Source organism: Heptranchias perlo, chromosome 12 (assembly GCF_035084215.1).
Source record: "Heptranchias perlo isolate sHepPer1 chromosome 12, sHepPer1.hap1, whole genome shotgun sequence".
NCBI lineage: Eukaryota > Metazoa > Chordata > Chondrichthyes > Hexanchiformes > Hexanchidae > Heptranchias > Heptranchias perlo.
The window spans coordinates 22,388,455-22,401,755 of NC_090336.1; the positions used below are offsets into that span (position 1 = coordinate 22,388,455).

The window sequence follows — 13,301 nt, forward strand, 5'->3', positions numbered from 1 at the left end:
GCACTCTCGCAGCTGGCAACCATCTACAGCCCTTTGGACTGGTTTCAAACCCAAGTCGTATAGGTAAACAGACAGTATTCTTTCAGTTTCTTAGAAATGTGTTACATACATGACATGATCGATATAGATATGTTGATACGGACATTATAGGAAATGTAACCTGCAACAGAACTGCAGTGCTGATAACACTTAAAAACAACCAAGAGAAACCAAATTACATAAGCTGGGCCTAAAATTCCTTCAACTGTAAGGCCTCCGTTAGAATACTATGTCCAGTTTTGGTCTCTTCACATAATGGGTGATATTGAGGCTTTGGAAAGAGTGCAGAGGAGGGCCACAAGATTGATACCCAGTTTAAAGCATATTAGTTACTAAGATAGGCTCAAAAAGCTGGGACGCTACACTCGAGAGACTCACTGTCTTGGTTCGCCTATAAAGAATGGTCTTTTGTGTAAGGTACCAGAGGGTAACAGGTGCCTTTGGAGCTGCACCCTAACATGAGTCATGTCCTTTAAGTCTAAGCGTAGACTTATGGGTGATTTGATCAAGGTTTATAAGATGATGACGGGAATAGATTGTGTTTGTGTAGACAGTTTGTTTCAACTATATAGGTTAGGGAGGGCCAGGGGGTCACAGTCTCAAGTTATATAAGGCCTGAACTAGATCAGATGTTAGGTGGTCGTATTTTTCTCAGAATAGTGGACTTGTGGAACAAGCTGCTGACTCGTGCGGTGAAAGCTGATTCACGAAGCTCTTTCAAGCGAGAGTTGGGTCTGTTTCTGGCTAGGGTGGAGATCACCGTGACAAAAAGCAGGTACAGTACAACATTAATCATGGTCAGAGTGGTCTCCACGACTAGTTTTGATCGCCTAAAGGCGTCAGAGGAATTTTCCAGATTTTTTTCTTCCCTAATTGGCCTGGGTTTTTGCCTCTCCCAGGAGATTACATGGCTTGCGGGTGGGCAGGGAGTGTGTATATTGTGATGCACAAGGCATTCCAGTTATGCAGGATAGGCTGGATGGACCAGTGGGTCTTTTCCGGTCAGTCGTCACATGTTCGTACGGCATTTGTACCACTACGCTAGGACAAAGAATCTGTGACCCATTTTTTCCGAATGAGCAGGGTTTTGAGTGTGACATTAGATGTACTGTTCTCAATATATCAGTGGATTTTCCATGGCATTGCTTGCAATAAGTTCGATGATAATGGTGTTTGATAAGGACAAGAGTGTTACACCATGTAATGCAGAATGTACTTTTCTACTAGGGTGGAGGAGCTGTGTCACTTTAAGGCAACCAAATCTAACTATTAAGTAAACAGAAACTCAAGTCATTCAGAGTTTAATTCTTGCTCAGTTAGGGACCTTACAAATTAAGAGTTTCAGCTCCAGATCATTACCATCTAGCATTAACTAACCAACTTGTTGAAGTTTGTTTTGCATCTGCAACAAAGTGTGACAATTGGAGTGTTTATCCAACACATGCTGACGTACTTTTAACAAAATATATTACTGATAGATCTCCTGTGGCACTGTTCATGGTGACTCGAAGGAAATGTTGTTTTACAACAATAGCAATATATGCCATGTAGGGCATATCAGGAACACTGATTTACAGTAATACAGCATAGCCCAAATTCTGTTTTTATTACATTATATTCTGGGATTTTTACCAGTGCTTTGGGGATGGAATTCCACGACCCCTGTAAAAATTTAAATTTTACATACTAGTCGTTCAATGGCATTGCACACGCCAAGTGTAATCTAGAGATGAAATGGAGTTAGAGCCAGAGACTAGTTGGACCAGCGTGCATAGACGTTACTCAGTCACTAATTTAAAGTCATACACTGTCCTTATTTTTATATTTCCATTAAAAATTCCTACGTCCACATTTATAATAGAAACCATGAAGTTGTCACATTGCAATTCTTACTGCCCACCAGTAATGGAGGTCCGGGGGGGCTTCACGGGCTGGGGGGGGGGGGGGGGGGGGAAAGAGAGGATGACTGGGCGCTGCTCAGTACCTCCGAAGGATTGCTGTATGACATGGGATTTGGGGGGGGGGGGGCGGGGGGTGCAAGGAAAAGGGCTCATGGGTGGGGTGGAGGTGGTGGGAAGGAAACAGGGAGAAAGAGAGGAAGGATGCTCTGGGGATGGTGGTGGTGGGGGAAGTGTGGCTCCAGATATACTACAGCTATAGGGCTTCAAGTGTGCCCAGGAACAGACAGATGCAATTATGCTGTTGATATGAAAGTGGGATAGTTGTGTTGTAGTTGGTGCATTACAAAAACCACTGTGCTTGGAAAGGGGCTAAAAACACAAGGCCATATATACGATAGGCCTTCATTGTGAGTGCTTTGGCGGAGAACCTTTATGATAGGTCGGTGGCCAGAAACAGATTTGTGATCACAGGCCTTGCCTGACAAGATGGCGGGTAGCATTTGGACAGGTGATCACAAGGGACAGCTGAGAGAGAAGCATCCAGAGCTGGGTGACTGAGCTACTGACAGGTCTACCAGGCCCACTGGATACCATTCAGGGGGGTGGGGGCGCACAAGATTTAGGTGGGAGTCATGGGGGGCTGACAGGGGCAAAAAAAATCATTCTAAAAAGTTCCATTTTTATTTACAAACTACTAAACATACCTAGTATAGTTACCTATACCAACATGGCTGCCATCTGAAACAAGGTTAAGGCATTCCATGATGTCACTCAATATACAGAGCCTGCAAATGCAGGTTGATTCAACCTTTTTTGATATCTGTTCTCAATATAACACTTGGCTGATGTTTTAACAGTTAACATTATGTGATATTAGACACTGGAAAAAACAATCACAGCTTCATCTACAGACACAACAGGTATTGCAGGTAAATGCTGACACTTTTTATTATGTTTTATTCCATAGGCAGAGCCTGACATGGAATTTTTCAATGCATTTTGAAATGGAATGTTGCAACCCAGTGAAACAAAAGCTGAGTCTACATGCATCAGCATGACATGGACTGACCTCTCTCCATTTACTACTGGATTGCCTTTCAACTTTCATTCCTTACAAGTAAAAAAGCTTTTCATGTCTGCACAATGTTTTCACTCCCTGCCGCTCGAGATCAGGAACCCACCATATAACGAAATCACAAATATGAACTTAAATCCTTTCTTAAATTATGAATATATTTATGCAGCTAGACTATCTTTAAAGGCAATGTCCCTATGATGTTATATCCTGATGTAAAGATGTCAAACCCTATCCAGTAAGTAATCAGCTAAAGGTCGTGACATTAACTGATACCTTTCTACTGCTACTAGACAACACAAATATACTGTGCAGCCACATTTAACTGTGTATGGAGCTATTATTACTCTACCTGTTTCTATTTCAAGTCCGAAGTAAAAGAGAGCACCGTCACCCAGAGCACACAGCAGGTAATGGCTGCCTTCAAATGTAGTCATCAAGATGGACCGTGGAATGATCTCTGCAAAAATAGGAACAGCAGGAAATTGAGTAGGGAGGAAGTTTCAGAAATAACAGTAAATTAAGACTGGTTATAATTACACCAAACGGAAAAGGTACATCTTGACATTAAACCAGGTTAAGACATTGTGCGAGTGGGTTTTTTTTTATAAAAAGACTTTTATAAAACGTACAGCTCCCATTCCCCCTCCAAAGTCTGCATTTGTTAGCTGCTTACTTTTGGCTGGTTTCAGTGTTGCAACAGTGACATTCTGTGCATACATGAACATGAAACAATACAGATTAACAGTATAGGGCATTCCAGACACACGGCACACCATGTTGGGAGTACAAGCGACCAGCCAGAACACTGCTCATTCTGGTATGGGACAAGGGGTACAGAGAGAGAGAGAGAGAGAGCGAGCGCGAGAGCGAGAGAAAAAAGCCTGTGAGCAAGATACTGGGTCACTTAGAGCGGGTGGGGGTGGCAGTGGCCTGTGAGCAGGATACCAAGGCAGCAGGTGAGTGAGGTGAAACGCTTAACATGCGAACGGGAGCCGATCAGGTCCGAGATATTGAGTGACAGTGGTGGTGCTGCCGACTGCACCAAGGCTTTTGCTAAGCTCCCAAAAATACACTTTTTGTCATTTCTTCTCCCCGCTCATAAATTTATATCCAAGCAATAAATATTTTCTGCTTAAGGAGGAGAGGGAAAGGAAACCTGAAGAAAGCTGTGGCTGAGATGTTGAAAGCTTGTAGTCCAACATGGTCACCGGAAGTTATTGAGTGACGTCATTAGGAACACCTCGTAGTGAAGAAATTTCGGCCAGTTCCAGAGTAGAAAGACAGTGTTCTCATTCAATCTATCATCCCCTGTATATTTCTCTCACCTTACAGTAATGTGCAAAGCTCAAGCCAAAAATACATTGTTTTATTTTGATTGTTCTCAGTCAGAATTCTAAGAATAAAGCTTCACTCTGTGATCTAACACATTCAACCTCAAACACAGGCACATTAGAAGGACTGTGTACAGCTCTCACAGAAAACCTTATACTTCTCTTAAGCATGACACTATGGTCATCACGCACTCAGTAAAACATAATGATGGGTGCTTGGAATTTTCTGAACAGCAATAGATCTCGTATGGCTTTGTTCATGGTGAGTTAGAGGCTTTGCTGTTGCTCATTCTCTATCTTACAATTAGCCACAGGAATCAGCCACGTGTGATTAAAACTAATACTTTTACTCAGCCACAGATGTTGTTTCATCAAGGTTAGCCCATTGTTACTAGCTACAATGGGCTAAGTTGACAAAAAGTCAGATATAATGTAAAAATACATTTATCTGATCTGTAAAGCACAAAAGCTAGATTACTAGTCTTTATTTTAAACAAGAGTTTTTCAAACTAGAGCTTTAAACGTTAATATTTTCCTTTATGATTCCTTCATGGTAAAAGATATAAAATACAACGATTGGAGGAATTATAATTTCTTTCAAGGGGTCCTTAACTACAATAACAAATGGCCAATGTGTTTAGGGTGCAAGTTTTAAAAATGGTTAGGACCATAAAATGTTAAATAAACCCAAGTAAAAGTTCAACAAATCCAACAGTGTTGAAAGCTGCCTCTCTCTTACCTCCCCCGAGCATCTCTTTATGCAGGGTTTCAAATGATGGTAGCTTGAGGATCCGAGCTGAAATATCTGTCCAAAGCCCCACAGAGCACAGGGGCGACATACTGCTGCCCTCAGCCAGTGGAGTAATATCCAGGCAGGCCACTTCATGTTCCATCTCAATATAGCTGGTGGAATTTAAAAAAGGTACTTTGTCAATGTCCACTGCTGTTTGTAAAAAACTGCTCTGAACTCAAAATGTATAGTCAGAAATATTATAACGGTTATTTTTTAATGAAGATAAATAGTAAGGGTTTAGGGTGTTTTTTTGTCAAGTTAAAAATTTCTCTCACACGCCAGGAATCCATTTGTCTTCCCTCACAGCAAATCTATCCTCTCTGACACTACCACAAGTCGACTGTGAAACAGATTAGGTTGTAAATTAGAAAGCAAAGCAGCAGACCACCAAGCTTGCCCCTATGCATAATAGCAGCCTTGGAAGGGTAATGACTGCTACTCTGCTCACACTTTTCTAAAAAAATATTGTTAAATCCCCAATCATAGGTTAAAAAAATGTTATTTGTAACAGTTGACCCACATTTACTTTGTTAAAGCATATTATAAAGTTCTGCTTTCTTCTTTGAAGCCACATGTTTAAGATCAATGCAACTGTTCACCTGATATTATGGAAGTAAAAAGTCAAGAATGTTACAGGATTTGGCGAATGGGGAGGCGGGGAGGTGCAATTGGGCTGTGCAGAGGCATACTGGCTTTCAACCTGAGATGTGGGTTTAAATCCACCTTAGAATGATAGAATGAAAGTCTGTGTTTATTGCAAATGCTCTATATAAGAAACAAGTTTGCCCAGTTCCAATTTAGTCACCAAGTTCCAGCTTGGCTCAATGGTAACACTCTCACCTCTGAGTCAGAAAGTCACGAGTTCAAGCTCCACTCCAAGTCTTGAGCACAAAGCTAAGCCAACACTTCAATGCAGTACTCAAGGAGCGTTGCATTGTCGCTGGTGCTGACTTTCGAATGAGACATGAAACCATTAAACCTGAACTGCCTGTTTAGGTAGATGTAAAAGGTCCGATAGCACTAGTTGAAGAAGAGAAAGGGAGTTTCCCCAATGTCCAAGACAATATTTATCCCTCAATCAACTCCAAATCAGATTAACTGGTCATTTATTCTCATTGTGTTTGTGGAGCCTTCCTGTGAGCAAATTGGCCACCACGGTTGCCTACAGTGACTACTTAATTCTCTGCTCCACTCCCACTCTGACCTCGGCCTCCTACACTGTTCCAATGAAGTTCAATGGAAGTTCGAAGAACAGCACTTCATTTTTCAATTAGGCACTTTACAACCTTCCGGACTAAACATTGATTTCAATAGCTTCAGATCATAATCACTGCTCCCATTTTTTCTGATAGCAGGTGCTGGTAATGATTCTGCTGTTGCCATATACAGCTCCTCTAGGCCCATCTTTTGTTTCTTCACTTGTCCCATTATCACCCACTTTGTCTTGCACCATCATCTCCCTTTTGTCATTTAATCACTCCTGCCCCTTCTTGCCACCGCCCCCCTTTCCCTGGCTCTGTAATTGCTCAAAAACTGTTAAATCTTTACTTCTTCCACTTCTGACAAAAGGTCATCGACTTGAAACGTTCATTCTGTTTCTCTCTCCAAATGACCTGCTGAGTATTTCCAGTATTTTCTGCTTTTACTTCAAAAGTAATTAATTGTCCGTAAAGTGCTGTGGGACACCGAGGCCATGAAAGGTGTTATATAAATGTAAATTCTTTCTTTCTTTAATGGGTCTGGGCCATATCACAAAACTGCCCCCCGACCCCATAATTGGCACTAATTGGCAATTTTAACTTGAGGGATCACAGGATGGCTGGTGTGAAATGGAGAAGGATGGTCACCATGACAATGGATTGATTACCTGATTTGTTTGAGCTCTTTTGGATGGATCTCCAGGTAATACAACACACGGCCCACAGCCACCACCACCTGGCTGTTATTACAGGATGCGACACTGATATTCTTTCCATTTGGTTCCTTCCACTCACTAACCAGTGACTTGGGCTCTTGGCTGACCAGTCGCACCGAACCAGACGTTATCTGCATAGCATAACAGTTATTAGCACTTGGAGGGCACTAAACTCTACATAAATGTTACAACTGACTCTTGGCAATGAACAATAGATTGTATATAGGGTATACAAACTGATTACTCATCTCAGACAGACAAAAACTATCATGTAAAATACACAAGGATGCAAGAACTTTTAGGAAGAGGAAAAGGCCAAAAGACCCAACAAGCTTGTTCCTTTCTTCCTAGAAATTAATCCAGACTGCCTGCCTTCTCACTATATACATAGTCTAAACACAAGATATTCTGGATTGATTTTAAGGTTTGGGGTTTAGATGATAATTATAAACAAAGATTATGATTATAAACAGCTTTGCTCACATGTCTTATGAAATCATTAGAGCCCCAAAATTAGAGTTCCATCATTCACAGTATCTTTGAACACAAATTACTAAAGCATCTGAGTTGAGTTATATTTGCATAATGCAGGATTTTAACTTCCCAAGCATTCAATGGTCCAATGGTGAACCCTCTAGCATTGATGGCAGGTCAGCTGAAATATTTGTAGACATTATAAACAACTGTTTTCTAAGACAGCATGTTAATGAGGAGACTAGCAGTAATTTTGTATTTGATTTAGTCTTTAGTAATGACCCTGAAGTAATATCAGAGCTCCGCATGGGGAAACACCTGGGCAACAGTGACCACAACATCAGATTCAACCTGATCAGTCGTACAAAAGCTGCCAAAAATTCAAATGCTATTTCAAGATGGTTAAATTTGCAAAAATGGCATAGGATTAAAAACATAGGCCAATTGCTCAACCCTATTAGGCGGGGATAGTGATAATACAAATGAAAATTTTAATATCTTTAAAACCAATCTAATGCAAAAGGAAGCCACGTTGTCTAGGTCTTGCTGCATTCGGGCACGGACTGCTTCTTTATGAGTAATTTCGAATGGCGTTAAAGACTGTACAATCATTAGTGAACAGTCCCACTTCTTATGATAGAGGGAAGGTCATTGATGAAGCAGTTGAAGATAGTTGGGCTTAGGTCGCTTCCCTGAGGAACTCCTGCAGCGATGTTCTGAGTCTGAGATGATTGGCCTCCAATAACCAGAACCATCTTCCTTTCTGCCAGGCATGACTCCAGCCATTGGAAAGCTTTCCCCTTCCTCCTGATCCCCATTGACTTCAGTTTTATTAGGGCTCCTTGGTACCACACATCGGTCGAATGCTGCCTTGATGTCAAGGGCAGTCACACTCACCTCACCTCTGGAATTCAAGACGTGTTTGGCCAAGGCTGTAATAAGGCAGAGTGATCCTGGCAGACCCCAAACTGAGCATCGTTGAGTGTGTTATCATAGTATGATAGTAGGTACAGCACAGGAGGCGGCCATTCAGCCCATCGAGCCTGTGTCAGCTCTTTGAAAGAACTATCCGATTAGTCTCATTCCACTGCTCTTTCCCCTTAGCCCTGCAAATTTTTTCCCTTCAAGTATTTATTCAATTCCCTTTTGAAAGTCACTACTGAATCTGCTCCCGCCACCCTTTCAGGCAGTGCATTCCAGACCATTATAACTCACTGTGTAAAAAAATGTTTCCTCATGTCACCTCTGGCTCTTTTGTCAATCACCTTAAATCTGTATCCTCTGGTTACTGACCCATCTGCCACTGGAAACAGTTTCTCCTTGTTCACTCTGTCAAAACCGTTCATAATTTTGAACAGCTCTATCAAATCTCCCCATAACCTTCTCTGATCCTAGCTTCTCTGGTCTCTCCACATAAATGAAGTCCCTCATCCCTGGCACCATTCTAGTAAATCACTTCTGCACCCTCTCTAATGCCTTGACATCCTTCTTAAAGTGTGGTGCCCAGAATTGAACACAATACTCCAGCTGAGGCCTAACCAGTATTTTATAAAGGTTTAGCATAACTTCCTTGCTTTTGTACTTTCTGCCTCTATTAATGAAGTCCAGGATCCCATATACTTTTTTTTTTTAAAAACAGCCTTCTCAACTTCCCCTGCCACCTTCAAAAATTTGTGTATGTGCAGCCCCAGGTCCCTTAGTTCCTCAACCCCCTTTAAAATTATACCATTTAGTTTATATTGCCTCTCCTCATTCTTCCTACCAAAATGTATCACTTTACACTTCTCTGCGTTAAATTTCTTCTGCCATGTGTCTGCCCATTTCATCAGTCGGTCTATGTCCTCCTGAAGTCTGTTACTATCCTCCACATTGTTTACTACATTTCCGAGTTTTGTGTCATCTGCAAACTTTGAAATTATACCCTCTACACCCAAGTCCAGGTCATTAATATATATCAAAAAGAGCAGTGGTCCTAATACTGACCCCTGGGGAACACCACCACAATTGGTTCCCTCCAGTTTGAAAAACAACTGTTCCCCACTACCCTCTGCTTTCTGTCCTTTAGCCAATTTTGTATCCCCACTGCCACCGTCCCTTTAATCCGATGGCCTTTAATGTTTCTAACAAGTCTATTATGTGGTACTTTATCAAATGCCTTTTGAAAGTCCAAATACACAACATCAACCGCACTACCCTCATCAACCGTCTCCATTACTTCATCAAAGAACTCAAACACGATTTTCCTTTAATAAATCCATGCTGACCTTCATTTATTAGCCCATACTTTTACAAGTGCCAATTTATCTGACTGGCCTGTAATAGGGCAGTAATTGGCTGTGTTAGAATTGTGGACAGGGCATACTAAGGCAATTTTCTACATTGTTTCCCCTTGTTACAGGAAGCATCACACATATTCAGAGAAGATTTTATCCAAACTAATACTTCAGGATTAGCAATAAATAAATTAAAATAAGGAAGACCGTTGTTATGAAATATTCTTCAGCATTGCAGAAAACCTTCAGTGATCTGGTATACACTTCATGCTCATACCTTAAGGCATAAGATTTCAAACTGGGGTCCTATGTGGTCATGTGGCATTAGATTTGTGTGTTTTTCTGTATTTGTTTACTTATTATCGGGTTCTTTTCCTATACGCTAATAAAAAAAATATTTTCTGCAAAGGCAGCACTGTATCCTTTTCGGTAACAGTTAATGTCTTTCAGAAATTAGGAGAGGGGGCTCAGATCCCCAGGTAAAATATGTTAGCATTCGACAAATAAATTTAATACCTGGAATCTCTCTCACCTGAATGAGCTGCTGATGGGCCACATTCCCACAGTAGAAGGTCTGCTGGTCGTCAACAAAGCCTGGCATTTCAGTCTCCTCCACCTCCTCCCCATTAAGCATCAGCACACTGCAGTGACAACACACACCAGCTAGTAAAAATACATGCTCGCTCAGTTTCTTATGTCACATTTCCCCCTCCAAATTCTCTCCCTTTCGGCTACTCTACTACCTCCAGACTCCTGGGTAGACTGGAGCTCACTTAAGTGGAGTCCTCTGATCAAGGGGACTACTAGATTAGCCAGTTATGGCTGCGGAGGGTGGTGATGGAGACCAGGAAATCCCCCGCCCCATTTAAAAACCAACCATTTAACCAGTCAATCACCCGAATCCAATGAGAATACATCAGTAGAAAAAACTTATTTTAACCAAGGAAGGTCCAACTCATTCACTTCCTAGCTGTGTGCTTACAGTTACCCACACAGCGAGTTTCTGACCACATTTGTACTGTCACAAGAAATTATTTGCACAGAGGAAGCTCGGCAAAGGGAAAGGGAAGCAGGGGGACAAAAGTGGAGTTAATCTGTTCTAGTCTTGCGTGCCTCTGGCACAGGGCTGGGAGACAGGTAAATTGCTTCTTTACCGCAGTTCAAGAATGGTGCATTTAGTGAAAGAGAAAATGGACAAAAGGGTGATAGAAATAAAAGGGTAATTATAAAATATATTAGACAACATACGAAAATAAAGACATCAATAACCTGAGGAAAAAAAACTTAACAGGCCAGTTCATAAATCTTGGACTTTTTTCTTTCATTTGTTGGTGGGATTGTATCCATTCTTATGTTCTCACTGATTGATAACAATTCAATGTTATTTTCCTAGAAATTATTTTATTTTTTGTCTTAGTTCCTGGACCTCGACATTTATTTTACTAATTTTAGCCTCCTTTTCTGTTCCCAAATTCTAGTAACATTTTAGCTTCTGAAAGCATTTGAGTCAAAAAATTAGGGTTTTTTTTTCATGCGTTCATCTTTTCTGAAATATTTTCAAAATTTATGTTTCAAAAAATGTTACAATTGTTTTCATTCCATGCAAATCACAAGAAATGTTCAAAAATAATAAACTGGAGCTTGAATGACAATGAAGATTGTATTCATCCATTTCAATTTCTATCCCCGAATTTGTACACCACTTAATTTATTCAAGAGATCATTTTAATTTTAGTCTTAGTCTCATTACTTTAACTCTAAATTTTAGTCTTGTTTTCATTTTATCTTGATAAGGGCGGCAACTTGGTTTATGGTGACTAAATAAGAAAAACTCCATTTTTATTACAAGCGATTCTTGGATTTTCACCAGTGCTTTAGGAGTCATAATCTGTGATTCCATCGGTTGTTCCCATGAGAACAGAAAACTAGTGGCCTCTCCTTTAATGTACAAAGATGCTAGTAATCCAGATAATCAGGGCCATTGGTTTATGGTAACTGAATGTCAGATTCTGCTTTCATTACATGAGATTCCAGGATTTTTAAACAGTTGTTTGAGGATTATGTAGCAATTCTGACTATTTTTCTACAAAAAGCAAAAACCATTAAGTGGCCTTTGTCCAGAAGTGCAAGTTTAATTTAGTTGACAAAAATGTAGTAATTTTAATCAGCAAATCAATAGCAAGCCCACAATCTCAGGAAGGCGAAATCAATGCCCTTATACTATAAAACTACCAAGAATTTGCTTGCAAGTTGGTGCTCTAATTAAAACAACACTGCCTGATTAAGGCTCTTGGAGGTTGTCACAAAGGGGAGGTGCTAAGTTACTACAGTTAAAGTATTCTGCCCCTGGACAGAGCAAGTGCCTTGGAAAATGCAATGAACATCTCACTATCACTTTTGTGCTGCGAATGAAACGGTGTTCAACTCCATTGTGGCACGGCTTTCCTCACAGAAACATTTAAAATAAACTCGTCACTTTTTCCACTGACTAATGTTGCAAGTTTATTGTTTGATAATGCTAGAAATATGAAAGCATAACAAAATAAAACAATTTGCCTTTAACGTAGTAAAACGTCATAAGGCGCTTCACAGGAGCGATTTTCAAACAAAATTTGACACCGAGCCACATAAGGAGATATTAGGACAGGTGACCAAAAGCTTGCTCAAAGAGGAAGGTTTTAAGAAGCGTTTTAAAGGAGGAGAGGTAAAGAGGCAGAGCAATTTGGGGAGGGAATTCCAGAGCTTAGGGCCTAGGCAGCTGAAGGCACGGGCACCAATGGTGGAGCGATTAAAATCAGGGATGTGCAAGAGGCAAGAATTGCAGCAGAGATCTCGGAGGGTTGAAGGGCTAGAGGAGGTTACAGAGATAGGGAGGGGCAAGGCCACGGAGAGATTTGAAAACAAGGATGAGAATTTTAAAATCGAGGCATTCCGAGACCAGACCGAGCACAGGGGTGATGGATAAACGGGACGTGGTGCAAGTTGGGATACAGGCAATAGAGTTTTGGATGAGCTCAAGTTTATGGAGGGTGGAAGATGGGAGAATGGCCAGGAGAATATTAGAATAGTCAAGTCGAGAGGTAACAAAGGCACGGATGAGGGTTTCAGCAGCAGATGAGCTGAGGCAGGGGCGGAGTCAGGCGATGTTACAGAGGTGGAAGTAGGCGGTCTTGGTGATGGAGCGGATATGTGGTCGGAAGCTCATCTCAGGGTCAAATAGGACGCCATGGTTGCCAACGGTCTGGTTCAGCCTCAGACAGTGGCCAGGGAACGGAGTTTGTGGCGGGGACTGAAATCAATAGCTTCGGTCTTCCCAATATTTGGTTGGAGGAAATTTTTGCTCATGTCCGACAAGCAGTGTGACAAATCAGACAGTGGACAGGTCGAGGGAGGTGGTGGTGAGGTAGAGCTGGGTGTCATCAGTACATGTGGAACCTGACATCGTGCTTTCGGATGATGTCATCGAGGGGCAGCATGTAGATGAGAAATAGTCGGGG

The 13,301-nt window shown here is 41.3% G+C and overlaps 1 protein-coding gene across 1 annotated transcript in view; it reads right to left on the reverse strand.

The window, feature by feature from the left end:
• ddb1 (damage-specific DNA binding protein 1) overlaps positions 1-13,301 on the reverse strand; it is a 67,837-nt gene that overhangs the window by 32,826 nt on the left and 21,710 nt on the right. Inside the window, exons 12-15 of the mRNA XM_067993767.1 lie at positions 10,337-10,445; positions 7,010-7,188; positions 5,089-5,252; positions 3,368-3,475 (exon numbers count right to left, since the gene is read on the reverse strand). Of these exons, the coding sequence (XP_067849868.1) occupies positions 3,368-3,475; positions 5,089-5,252; positions 7,010-7,188; positions 10,337-10,445 (560 nt within the window). The remainder of the gene's footprint in view (positions 1-3,367; positions 3,476-5,088; positions 5,253-7,009; positions 7,189-10,336; positions 10,446-13,301) is intronic.